At 40.7% G+C, this 12,677-nt stretch overlaps 1 protein-coding gene across 1 annotated transcript in view; it reads left to right on the top strand.

Annotated features, from left to right (window-relative positions):
* The first annotated feature begins 362 nt into the window (after positions 1-362).
* Positions 363-12,677, top strand: part of Gpc3 (glypican 3) — a 406,231-nt gene continuing 393,916 nt past the window's right edge. Inside the window, exon 1 of the mRNA XM_090326767.1 lies at positions 363-695. Coding sequence (XP_090182893.1) covers positions 521-695 — 175 coding nt within the window. The 5' untranslated portion in view covers positions 363-520. The remainder of the gene's footprint in view (positions 696-12,677) is intronic.

The following is a 12,677-nucleotide window of genomic DNA, read 5'->3' as shown; positions in this document are numbered from 1 at the left end:
GCATGGCTGCTGGGAAGCCAATCAGAACGGCCGAGCCTGCAGCCTTTCTGCAGTAGTTCTGCCAGAGCACCCAGTGTAGAGCAGCGGCGTGCGGGCAGCGGGGCTAGGCTGCCAGAAAACGCCGCACCGAGCTCCACACCCTCTTTAACGTGCCTTTGGCGTCAGATCCCCAACGCCTTGTGGTGCCTCAGTCTTCCCCGTCGGCCTCATTCACGCATCGCCCCATATCCTGCAGCCTTGCAGCCTCCACGACCGCCCCGGCCCCTCTAAGCCGCGCTGCTAGTCTCGCCCCGCCCCCGCCCCTCCCAGCCCCGCCCACCCCAGTCAGCCCCGCCTCGTGGCGCCAAGCGGTTCCCGCCCTTGCTCAAGCGCCCAGGTAGCTGCGAGGAAACTTTTGCGGCGGCTGGGTTAGCGGCACGTCTCTCGCTCCTCGTAGCCACTGCTAGGCTTACGGAGTCCCGAGACTGCTCTCGGTCCTACTGCCACTCTCCCTCGCTCTCCTAGCTCCTTGGGAAGCAGGATGGCCGGGACCGTGCGCCCCGCGTGCTTGCTGTTGGTGGCGATGCTGCTCAGCTTGGACTGCCTGGGACAAGCTCAGCCACCGCCGCCTCCAGACGCCACCTGTCATCAAGTTCGTTCTTTCTTCCAGAGACTGCAGCCCGGACTCAAATGGGTTCCCGAAACCCCTGTGCCAGGTGAGTTCAAGTCCCTTGCGGGTTCCCCTCTCCCCACAGAGAGTCAAGGCGTGCGGGGTTGGCGGTGCCCTCAGCGCCCGAGCCACGGCGGGCTACATGATGCCCTGCAGCTGGATTCGTGGGAGTGGTTAGTGTGACCCGGCACCCGGGGGAGTCTCTCAGGGAGAGAAGCAGGTTTTGCGTGGACCTGTCCACACGCCCCAAGGCTTACAGTGTTTTTAGGGAAGGTAGGACGGAAAGGAAACGGCGAGGATCGCCCTTCTGGAGAGCGCCCATTTTTGGGGGGAGGGCGGGAAGGTAGGAAATGATTTGGCGAGGTGTGGGGAGTGGAGAGAAGACGAACTGGCGTTCTTCAGTCGAGCCGGCGCCTAGGGAATTTATCACCCTTGTTCGCATGTATGTGTCAGAATTTCAGGCTCTAGCTGGATCGGCAGCGCCAGTCATCCTTTTCCCTCAACGGGTTCCCTGCGCCCTTCTTGCCCCCCAATCTGGGTTCCTAAGGCTTGCGGGTCCAAGTGCAGGAAACTTGTGGACACATCTCTGAACCTGCAGTGCTGTGTGAAGACACACTGAAGGAAACTTTTCAGGACGAGGGTCCCCAAATTGTGCACAGCCGAGCCATTTCTTTCACAACATCGTCTCTTATCTAGATTGGTTTTTAAAAAAAAATCTCAAAAGAAAATATCACTGGTCCTAGTGCATGGAGCAGGAGTCCAAACAGAATTTAACTCCTTCTTGTCTATCCAATTTATGTGCCTTCTTGACAGGGTGGACGCTGAAGGGGAGAAGATTTTAGGCACAGGAAAGTTTCTGTATGCCTGCCTTTTGTTCTGCACAATCAGATCATGCTGTAAGGGCATATTTTAACCTTAGCTGAGGGCTGCGGCTGTCAACAGATGAATATTAATGGCCTGCGTGATTGACTGTCCAGCGGTTAGGTTCCTAACGCACGCTTTTCAATCCAATTAGGACAAGTTGCTACATCGACAAATGTGGGCCCAGAGCAGTGGGTTTCATAAAGGTTCATTTATCAGAGATGCGCTCAGATGCAACAGCCAGTCCTATTCGCAACCCCATCGGAGATTTGTGGCCTCCAGGCTCTATTTCTGCCTAGCACATTCAACAAGGCACAGGACCCAGGGCGCTCAGGGGAAGAGATGGAGGGGGAGTATCAGCTCTCACCCAAACTTGGCGGGTAGCTCTCCACAAGTCCGGGAGGTGGGCCTGATGCTTAGACCAAGTTATGAATGCGGATGCGCGCCCTGTGGGCGCTGCCAGGGAGTGTTCACTGGCAAGAGGTTACCTAGGCAGCCAGCGCGCCCTCAGCCTTTTCTTTACGTTGCTGAAAAGAGTCCAGCAAGCCTGCTGTTTAGTTGCAAAGGTAATTGGTCACCCTCTTTTGGGGACTGAAATGCATTTGCGCATATGTTAAATATTGCTTTGCAGGATATCCCTCATAGGGAGAGTAAGAACTACCTCTTCCAGTGTTCAGCGTTAATAACATACCACGTGGGTGTGTGCAGGAGCGGTTAGGGGCGACCTATGAATCAGTTCCACGGAGCTGAAACAACAGGCGAATTTCTGTCCCTTTGCAAGTGCCATGGTAATTAGATTGCTAAGGCTAAGGAACATGCTTTTGTTGATAATGTAAAAATTGGTTCATGTAGGCTGAGCCCCCCACAAAATGAGTGGGTCTAGGGAAGTGGTGGAGGTCACATTGGGTTGATTGGAAGCCAGGGAGTGAAGGTGGTGCTTAAAAGAAAAAAAAATGCCAGAGGAAAGCGCAGATATTCATTTAGCAAATCTCCCTATGCACACACACACACACACACTCACACACACATTCACACACACATTCACACTCCTATAGGCTCGCTCCCGGGCTGCTTCCCTCTTTGCTACAGCATCTGTATAAAAGTATAGGGAGGGCCCATACATTTTGTGTGCAGGACAGTTTGCCTGAGCTTGTTCCCTCCCTTCCTTAGCCCCGATGATCACAATTAAGAGTCTTATTTTTACTAGAGTTTTTTTTTTCATTTTCCTCGACTATTTCACAAATGCTAGGAAAAAACACTTTTTCAGGGTTTTTGTCATAGAAATCCAACACAAACCACTTCACTTTTATTTAACACACAGAAATGGTGCTGGGCCCATTTTTCACTGCAAGCAATGGCATTTACATACATTTGAGCCAGGCCAAAATTCAAATGAACTGATGGCCATATAGCTCCCATTGTAGCCTTGATTTTCCCTGGGGCATTACACATTTCAAATACTCTGCCCTGGCAGGAGGCCATGTATCCTGAATTTTAGTTGAGCAAATATGGCCACTGTAAATACAGAAAACATGGTAAAACTCCTAATAACCTTGTGTAGAAGAGCTCATCTGTATTTCAGATGATTATGGCAGACTGAATACAATAGCAAGTGCATAATTTCTAAGCGAATAAATGTGTAATTTGCTGCTGTCGTCCAGGAGTTGGAAAATGAAAGATTCCTGCAAATTATTTGATAGTCAGAAATCATCACAATGACCACTCCATTTTTTTTACCCTTCCCATGTTTCAAGCCGTGTTCAGGTTGCTTGCTGCACTGTATTAACTGTTAAAGCTTTCTTTGTCCCAGATAAAAATGAGATTTGATCACAGTAAGGAGAAATCCTCAAGAATGTCCTGTTTCACTTACGGAGAACAACATTTGGGATTGCCTGCTAACTTTGGCCATTAGTAGAATTGGGTCAAAGTGGATAAGGTACATTTGTTATGCTAATATGGATGTGACTAAATGGCATTGGAAATCAACCAGCCTAAAAAATAAATCAATGGTGCTGAAGGACTTACCTAGACTTGCACACAGCTGATCTAAAGTCTTAACAATCTCAAGTTCTCATTTCTTTTAGAGTTGTACAAAGGCACAGGATAGCATTTCTAAATAGCATGTTCCTGAATTCCATAGATACCCCATTCGTGTGTGCGCTCACCCCCCCTCATTTGTGAAGGATTTGTAACTTGGAAAGCACCACAGATGGAAACCAGGCACACAGAGTTAGCATTTGGCAGAAAAATCCATATAACTGACTTTCAGTGCAGCTCTTTTGCCCTTATTTAATTTAGAAAAATTCAGAAAAAAAGCCAATGAGCTCATAAGTCTAGATGTTTATTTTGTTTTGCTTAACCTACCCACAGGCACAATCAAGAATGGATACAATTTTAGGCAAGGGAAGTGAGCTAGTAATCAGACAATGATGTTTCCAATTGTCTCAAGGGAATGTTACAGAAGTCTGAAAAAAAATCTTCTAAACAAAAATCAAGTGTAATTCACTTTATGAATGCCATACACCACTTTTGGTGGAGGGGGAGCAGTGGAGGGGGACATGACAAAAAAATCAAACAAACCATGCTAGTGTTGCAACTCCCAAAAGAGTGAGGGATCTTGCTTGGATGGCCTTGAAACATGAGAAAACTAATTCAGAAGGCCAAATGCCCCTTTGGGTAAAAAGGTACCGTCCGAAAACCCTACTTGGGGTTTCTTGAAATAGATAAAAACATTAATAAAAACATTTGAGAGAGAGACAGAGAGAGAGAGAGAGAGAGAGAGAGAGAGAGAGAGAGAGAGAGAGAGAGAGAGAGAGAGAGAGAGAGAGTTGTTTTTTTTGTGTGTGTGTGGGGAGAAGTCTGAGAACTAGCCAGCTGTGACTTACCAATTAGCTTGAAACAGTTAGTGTTCTGGTCCTAAAGGGGAGGGGGGAGAGAGAGAGAGAGAGAGAGAGAGAGAGAGAGAGAGAGAGAGAGAGAGAGAGAGAGAGAGAGAGAGAGAGAGAGAGAGGGAGGGAGGGAGGGAGGGAGGGAGGGAGGGAGGGAGGGAGGGAGGGAGGGAAGGAATACAAGTAAAGCATGGGAGGGTTTTCTTTTCTCTGAAGACTGCAACCCAGTGGGGTGTGCACAGGTGGTCTGGTGCAAGTTCAAGAAAGTTGTATTGCTGTGTGTTAACATGGAACAGGAGAATACTTCCACGTGGGGTCTGAGTATATTTATTATGCTAATGCTGATATTGGGCAGGAGATGGGACTGGAGGACCCACCAGTCAGAAGAAACAGACGGCAGACGATTGGTGGTGTACCTTGGCAGTTTCTATGTTAGGTGCTGGGTGTACAGAAAGGAGTGAGACAAAGTACAGTCCTTTTTGTGAAATACCTCACAGTCCAGTGGGGGAGCACACAAGTAAACAGGCTTCCCAGGAAACTTGTAGGATTAAATAGGGTGAAAAGAGCTAGAAAATACCTCCAGGAAATTGGCTCAAATGGTCACAATAGGCAGCCTGGGCAAGGGAAAAGGACTGAAGAGATGAAGTGGGAGATAGGGCGAAGTCTCTAAATAGGGCCGCCATCTTAAAAAGACTTTTCTAATTCTTGGAGCGAATTCCATTTTGTAAGCATCAGGAAATCCAGACAGGTGAAGGTTTGGTTGGATGTTAAGATGATGTAGATTGTGTCAGTTTTGCAATTTTTTTTTCTTTCTCATGTGCTGGTAAGTTGTATCCAACATTTTAATGCCGTATTTTGGAGCATTCTAGTACTTCCATCTTCAGACTTGCAATGTTTGCTGTTCACTCTCGCTTAGAAAAAAATGCTCCTTATCAACATGGGAGAAAACAATTCTTGGATTTGTCTGATTTGAGACATGACAAAGACAGAATATATGTTTTCTCCTTAAATGGCAGCTATCAATGACCATGCCAACTTTAGTGTTTGATGCATATACAAAAGCATGGGTCTTAAGAGGTATCTTATTACTCATTTCTAAGAAAATTGAAGATAATCACTTATAACTTGTGCACACGATACATCATTTGGAAAGAATTTCACTGGGGATCATGTTGCTCAACTGAAAAGTTCTGGCATGCTGAATTTGTACATTTTTGTGAATGCTTCCTTTTACTCTGATCTCTAGCTTTTTGCTACATATGGTTATTTGTATGTTTTAGATTATAAGCTTCTTAAAGGAGAAGCACTTTCTTTGAGATGCATTGAGTACAATGCTAACAGCTATGTATACAATTTACTTAATTATTGACCAAAAGAGAATTCTTGGTGAAGTCCTACATACTTTTTAAAGCAAGGCATCATGTCATTTTGAAATCCTAAGAGAAAATAGTTACAGTACATTATTGAAGAGTGTGGCTAAACTTCTCAGGCTACAGACAGATCTCTGTATTTTTCAGTTAGCTAATGATTTCTTTGATATTGGGTAGGGCTTATTAACATTGAGTATGCAAAGAACAAATTGAAATTAGCAGCACTGTTATGATAGGCTTAATATCATTGAAGATCAACTATTATTATAGTACATAAATTTTGGGACATCTCTTAAATCAAGCCCTCTGATTTAATGTCAGCTAGACCTTTCTGGCTAATGTTGGCATTACCATATTTGGGAGTTCAGTTATAATACAGGCACAGACCTGTTGAAGTACCTCCCAGATTTCTGCAACCTGGGATCACAATTTGTGTACAGGTTCAATTCAAAAGACCATTCCAACAGCTAACATCTATTCAGTCCAAGCCGAGCTTGTAAATGGACTTGATGTTTTTTGGTAATCTCTGGTCTAATGGGAAGTATGGACAGAAAAAAATCCCCTACTCACTTGCACATCTTTAGCAAATTGTCTAGCCTGAAACAAGATCCCCAGACCTCCATTAAGAAATGAACATCAGAAAATAGAACGTAAGTCTTGGGCCCCAGACTGGCTTTAGAAGCAGCATTAAGTAATGGGAAATTACCTCCTGAGATATAATGAGGGAGAATGTAATTCAGAAAGCAAGATGAAGGTGGCCCTATTAGCAGAGAAAATTCTCCATTTTGGCGTTTTGTTTATATATGGTGGAACAGTTACTGGAATAGTATTGTTTCACTTGAATATCTTGTTGAATATACAAAGTAAAGAAAATTTAGTTCTGTGCTGTAAATTAGGCCAATTAAAGAGCCAACAGCTAAGTGCTAATTATTAGAAATACGTGTTTGCAGTTTTTTTTAAACAAACAAGTAAAAACAAATGCAAGCTGATTACCAAGAAAGACATTTTCACTTTTTGTCTCTTTGTGTATAGTTGGAAAAAGCCTTGTTGAGAGTTTAAATTTTTTTCCTTATGAATTAGGAGGGGGAGAGAATATTTTAGGACCAAAAGGGCTAATTACATCTCGTAGCTGAAATTGTATTTATATGCTAGATTAGTAAATCTAAAAAGCTCTTTGAAGCATACTTAATAGATTTGTATTGATAAATAATTGGTAGGAAAGGAGGTTAAAATATAAGTGAAAATAGCTTTAAGAAGGGACAGGCAAGTTACAGCCATTGTAATGCAAACCCCCACCCATTGTATTTCATCCTCATGAAGTGCATTTCTCAACAGAAGTGAGGATTTGAAATATTATTCTATATTTTTTCAAAATTTCCTCCACAATTATAACTCAAGAAGAAAGTAGAGTAAAATTTTAGTAATTTGCTGTGATGTCTTTAAAGTTAGGAGCTGTATCTTAATTCATTTTTGCATCATTAGTGTCCCACATCATATATAGCATTAGTAATAAGTGCTCAATACAGAATTGTAGATTATATGAATGAATAGTTACAAATGCATTATAAGCATAAGATTTCTGGAAAGCCAGTACTTAAGGGTTGATTCATTTTTACTATTTTAATTAAGTTTTCTAAAAAAGTAACCACTTTTTCAGGTGGAAAATCCATTTGTTGTCTATATGTAAATAATAAAAGACATTGGTTGAATTCATTTGGCCCCACTAAAACTCATTGGGTGAAGTAGACTAGCCAAATCATACATGAGGTAAGTATTTTGTGCTTGTTTCTAAGGCATTTGAAATTATACATATATAAATGCATGAGTTTTTCATTCATAGAGCTGTAAAATTAGACATGTGAATATAATGCAATATGATGTCAGTTAAAGAAATATGTATATTTCTGTCAGTGTTTGATCTTTCTTATCTATTGTCCCAAGATCGGTAAATGTGTGTGCATATATATATATATATATATATTTTTTTTTTAACCAGTGTTTGTTCTAGATTTTTCTCAAGTTGAAAGAAATGAATGAAATTTAGGTTTATGAACAAACATCCAAAAGTTGAATACATAAAATTATTGATACATGGATCCATGAAACAGAGTACATAATACTAATACATGATTTTAAGTTAAAAATTCAAACGTATTAATGTGGCCAATAGCTCTTTGGGTTATGAAATATATTGTAATGCTTTACTAACAAAAGATATACAAGCCCATCCACCCCAGGTAAATGCATATTTTAGAGGACGTAATCCAAAGTGGATTTAAAGCCCTGGAATTAAATTTGAATAACATAAAGGACCTCATAAGGTGTCTCCTAATTTCTATATGTATTATTCCAACTTCACAACTAATGGGCTTGGAGGATACATTGGGAAGATTCTAATAGATAGATGCCCAAGTAGAAAAGAGAGTAAAAGAAATGGGACAAGAAATTAATCCATATATCAATTCTTAATTATGACTGTTCCTGCTCTGCCAAATCCTGCATATTTACTATTTATCCTATATGGCATGATGTTCTAAGAATCTCGATTGCCCGTCATCAAAATTTAGTTTGGATGATTGAAGCTGAGGGGTACATGGAAAAGAGAGGAAGGGTTAGAATGATAGTAAAAGGGAGGAGAATTACCTTCCACACTCAGGTATATATCAGGAAGTTAACTGGGATGTAACACATGGGGAAGATTGGAAACATTTGAACATGGGGTTCTGAAAAGATAATACTGAGAGATGCTCAATTAAATTTGATTTCCAGAGGTACTTAGCCTGTACTTCTTCTTAGTGGCCATGAGTTTGGAAGTACATAGTTATTCATTGCTCCCATCAAAATCCAATTCTCACTGCATTCAGGACCATATTTGATTCATCACGATATTTCCCAGAGTGGTGAGTAGAGTACTTTGTACAGTAATTAATTAAGGAGAATGAATGTACAAGAAAACACTTGAAAAGTTAGCCTTGATGACTCAACCACTGTCTGGTGAGATTCCAGAAAGACATAGAACTATGGAATGATTTCCCTAAATGCCTTATCGGCTAAACTGATTTGAAGCAGAGACTGAAGAGGAGATGTTAGAGTTAAAATGTATATGTCTACTCTCTGTGGTCATGGTAGTCACTTTTGTTACCCCGCTTTCAAAAATGGGGATTGAAAGAGAGGTAAAAAGTAGAGATTTTTTTTAACAGTGGCTTTACCACAAAAGAAGTATATGAATAAATTTTATACATTCAGATTACACATACATATGAATGGATCTGTAAATTATTGTTTTGCTTGTGTTAGTTAATTGTGCATGCTATTTAAAGTGACAATTGTTGCTACTCTTTGCAATGGGTGGTCTTCAGCGCTTATATTTTATATTTATGTTGTGAAAATCTTGCTTTTGCAGATTTCATATTCACACAATGCAGCCATTCATAACATAATGAGTTCCATAGGTCTGCCTAACACATACACACGCACACACACACACACGCATATGCACACACATACACACATTTGAATTTCAAGACACATATAATACATCTATATCTATATACTTTTTAAAATAAATTTTTATTTTTTATTGTTATTATAAATAAATATACAGAGAGGTTAGAGTTACATAACTTAGGTAAGGAGTACATTGCTTTTAGGATAATGTCACCCCTTCCTTACATGCTTTTAATAATGTATAGAATAAGCCAAAGTGGGGAAAGCTAGAGGTTATCCAGTCAGACTATTTTCAGTTGGATTGGCAACAAATTATTTCAGAAATAATGATCACTGATATCATATATCTACTGCTTATTGATCAAGTTCCATTATGTTCCCAAGTACAGAGGCACCATCCTTATTAATTATTAACAGTCAACCCATTCTGTGAATTTGGCCCATTTTGGAGCTACTTCTAGCAATGGCTACATTGCATGTTGAACTCCATAGAGTCACTTTCCAAGTTAGATTTTAGAGAATGATTGTATTGGGGACCATATTTATCTGTTTTGGAAAACAGATGGAAATTCACAGAAAAGGAACTCATGATAATGAACTGTGTGTAGTATCTTTATAAATATTTAAGTGCTTTGCATTGGTTCTTTAATTCTAGCAACATTGGTATCAGAGCACTGATTCTGTGCCAGGTACTGAGAGGTAGGAGCTGATGAAGAAGGCAAAGGAACTCCCCTATTAGTGAGGGAGCCATAGATGTGGAGACAGCACAAGGAGGGCTACTGTAGAGATGAGAATCACGTGGAATCTGAAGAATATTGAACCACAGAAGAGAGGTGCCTCATTGCCTTAAAAAGGTCCTGTCATGTAAGTCATGAGAGGTGTACAGTTAAGAAACAAAATAGATTGTAATAGTTTGCATTGGTTGGAACACAGATGTGGAGAGAAGATGAAATAGAAAAGTAAGCAAGGAAATGCTGAGCAGTTTGCTTGTCTTCAATATAATGAGCCATGAAAATATTTTGTTCAGTACAGAGAACAACTGGACAACTGGGGCAGGATTTAGTAACATAGGTGAGAGGGTAGAGGCCAGTAAAAAATAAGGAGAATAAAAACTAAATTGAGAGAAAAGATTAAATAGAACAGACATGACTTGATGATATGAGGACAGAAGGAGGTGTCTAGAAGTTCGGTTGTTTTTCTCTCTATTTCTGTGTTAAAGCCACAGGTCACAGTACGCACTTAGTATTTGTTAAGTAAACACATGAAACTGAGTTTTGGTAGTTATTATGGCCTGCCCCAAATTCCTAGGCTTAAATAATCCTTCCACCTCAACTTCTTCTAGGTTCTACAGGTGTATGATCGTGTCTGGCTCAGAAGAACATACGCATTTTTTTTTTTTTGTGCTCGATGTAGGCTTGAACTGAAGGCCTATGCACTGGGCCTGAGCTTTTATTCCCAAGACTAGTACTGCTGAAGCCTCAGGTCTAAGTCTGGCTTTGTAGTAGTTAATAGGAGGTTAAGAGTCTCATGGGCTTTCCTGTCTGGGTTGACTTTGAGCTTTGACCCTCAGATCTTGGTCTCCTGAGTATCTAGGATTACAGAGGTGAGCTAGTCCTGGGGCTTGAACTCAAGGTCTGAACACTGTCGTTGGATACTTTTTGCTCAAGGCTAGTGCTCTACTTGAGCCACGGCACCACTTCAGGATTTTTTTTCTTATATTTTATTATAATTAATAGAAGGGTTACATTACATTCGCCAGATAGAAGGTGTATTACTTCACATACATTGATACCCTTTCTCATATCTTGGTCCCCATTTCCCTCCCCCCACCCCACCCCTCATCTTGTTTTCCCCCCTTCCCTATCCTATTTCAAATAACCAAATAAGCATATGTACAGTATATCAGATGACAAGGTAAAATACTGTAACAATATGAGATAACCAAGGCACTTCAGGCTTTTTCTGTATAGATGCTACTGAGGAATCAAACTCAGGCTTGCATGCTAGGGGAGCATAGGCTATACTTCCAATCCCAAGGAATATAAATTTTTAAGGGTGATATAGTGCATTTGGTTTTGAACTGGTTGAGTTTGAAGGGTCCTTTAATTACTGAAAATGTCTGTTAAGTAAGTTCAAGTTGTGCCATGGATTACAAAAGAGAGAGGAATCAGGGCTGGAGATACATAATTAGTAATTACCTGAGTATAGATAGTCATTGAATTCTTGGGAATGGATTAGATAACCAGGGAAAAGAATGTAGATATTCTTCTGAAGTTCAGGCAAAGGGTAGTTGGGACTCATCAGTATATAAGTTCAAGTTGGAAGTTATGGGTGTGGATGATATTTTCCAGGCTTTTGAATGTGACATGTCTTTAAATGTATTTTGCCAACATCTGGTGATTTTTAAAAACACTGCCAAAGCCTTCAAGAAGTTTCTTGATTAAGAGAAAATATGAGTATATATTGTCATGGTCAAGGACTTTGCAAATAAGGTTATGTACTACCAAACACACACACACACACACAAACACACACACACACACACACTCATGTGCATGTGCGTGCAAGCACACACACACATCTGTATAGAGAAATGATTTAGAATCCAGGTATAAGGTTTCTGTTTATTTTTTCATAAAGATGCATTTATTTTAACTGAACGTTGTTCAGTGTTACTCATAGCAGTGGGTGGTCTTTCGCAATCATACCTTACATTTATGTTATTTTCACATATCATAGGAGCACACAATACAAGCACTTGTAAAATCTCTGTAGTTTCTAGTTCCATGGACCTGCCTGACTCCAACATATGGCTCTGCACCTTCTTCTTGGGGGGGACATTTTCCCATGTGGAATTTTTGGAGCTCTGGACTCTGTTGCTGGGTAGATTCTGAAGTGTGGTTATAAGGAAAGGAAAGGAATACTTGTGTCATTGGGTTGATCTTGTTAATTGTCTTTGAGGATGTAATATGTGTTGGATCTGGGGTAGGGGAAGGTTGTAAAATGTTCTGATTTCTGGCAGAAGTTGATTCATTCTCCAGTTGTTTAAATGGTTGTTGTCACCAGAGTTCTACTTTCATTCAACAGAAACTTAAAAGTCATTGTTTTTCAGTAGATTTTTGGGGGAGGGTCATTTTCAGTTTGATAGGATATTGGTCCCACAGCGTAAGTTTCATAGAAAAAAATATATTACTGAATTCTTATGGTCTTCCAGTTGCTGTATACTTAATCTCTCATTTGATTTACACAGCAAACCGGAAAGGTAGGTAATGTCATCTCCATTTTACAGATGAAGAAATGGAGGCCCGTAAAGGCTCAATTTCCCAAAGGTTGCATAAGTGGTGGATCCGAATTTACATTCAGGTTTGTGTACCTCCATAGTTTACATTCTTTTCAATGTACTCATTGGACAATTTAGGGGAAATAATATCATCTCAATAAAAATCTTTCACCTAAATTCCT

Source organism: Megascapheus bottae, chromosome X (genome assembly GCF_031878675.1).
Source record: "Megascapheus bottae isolate mThoBot1 chromosome X, mThoBot2.hap1, whole genome shotgun sequence".
In the NCBI taxonomy this organism is placed as follows: Eukaryota; Metazoa; Chordata; class Mammalia; order Rodentia; family Geomyidae; genus Megascapheus; species Megascapheus bottae.
This window is presented reverse-complemented; position numbering and strand designations above follow the sequence as displayed.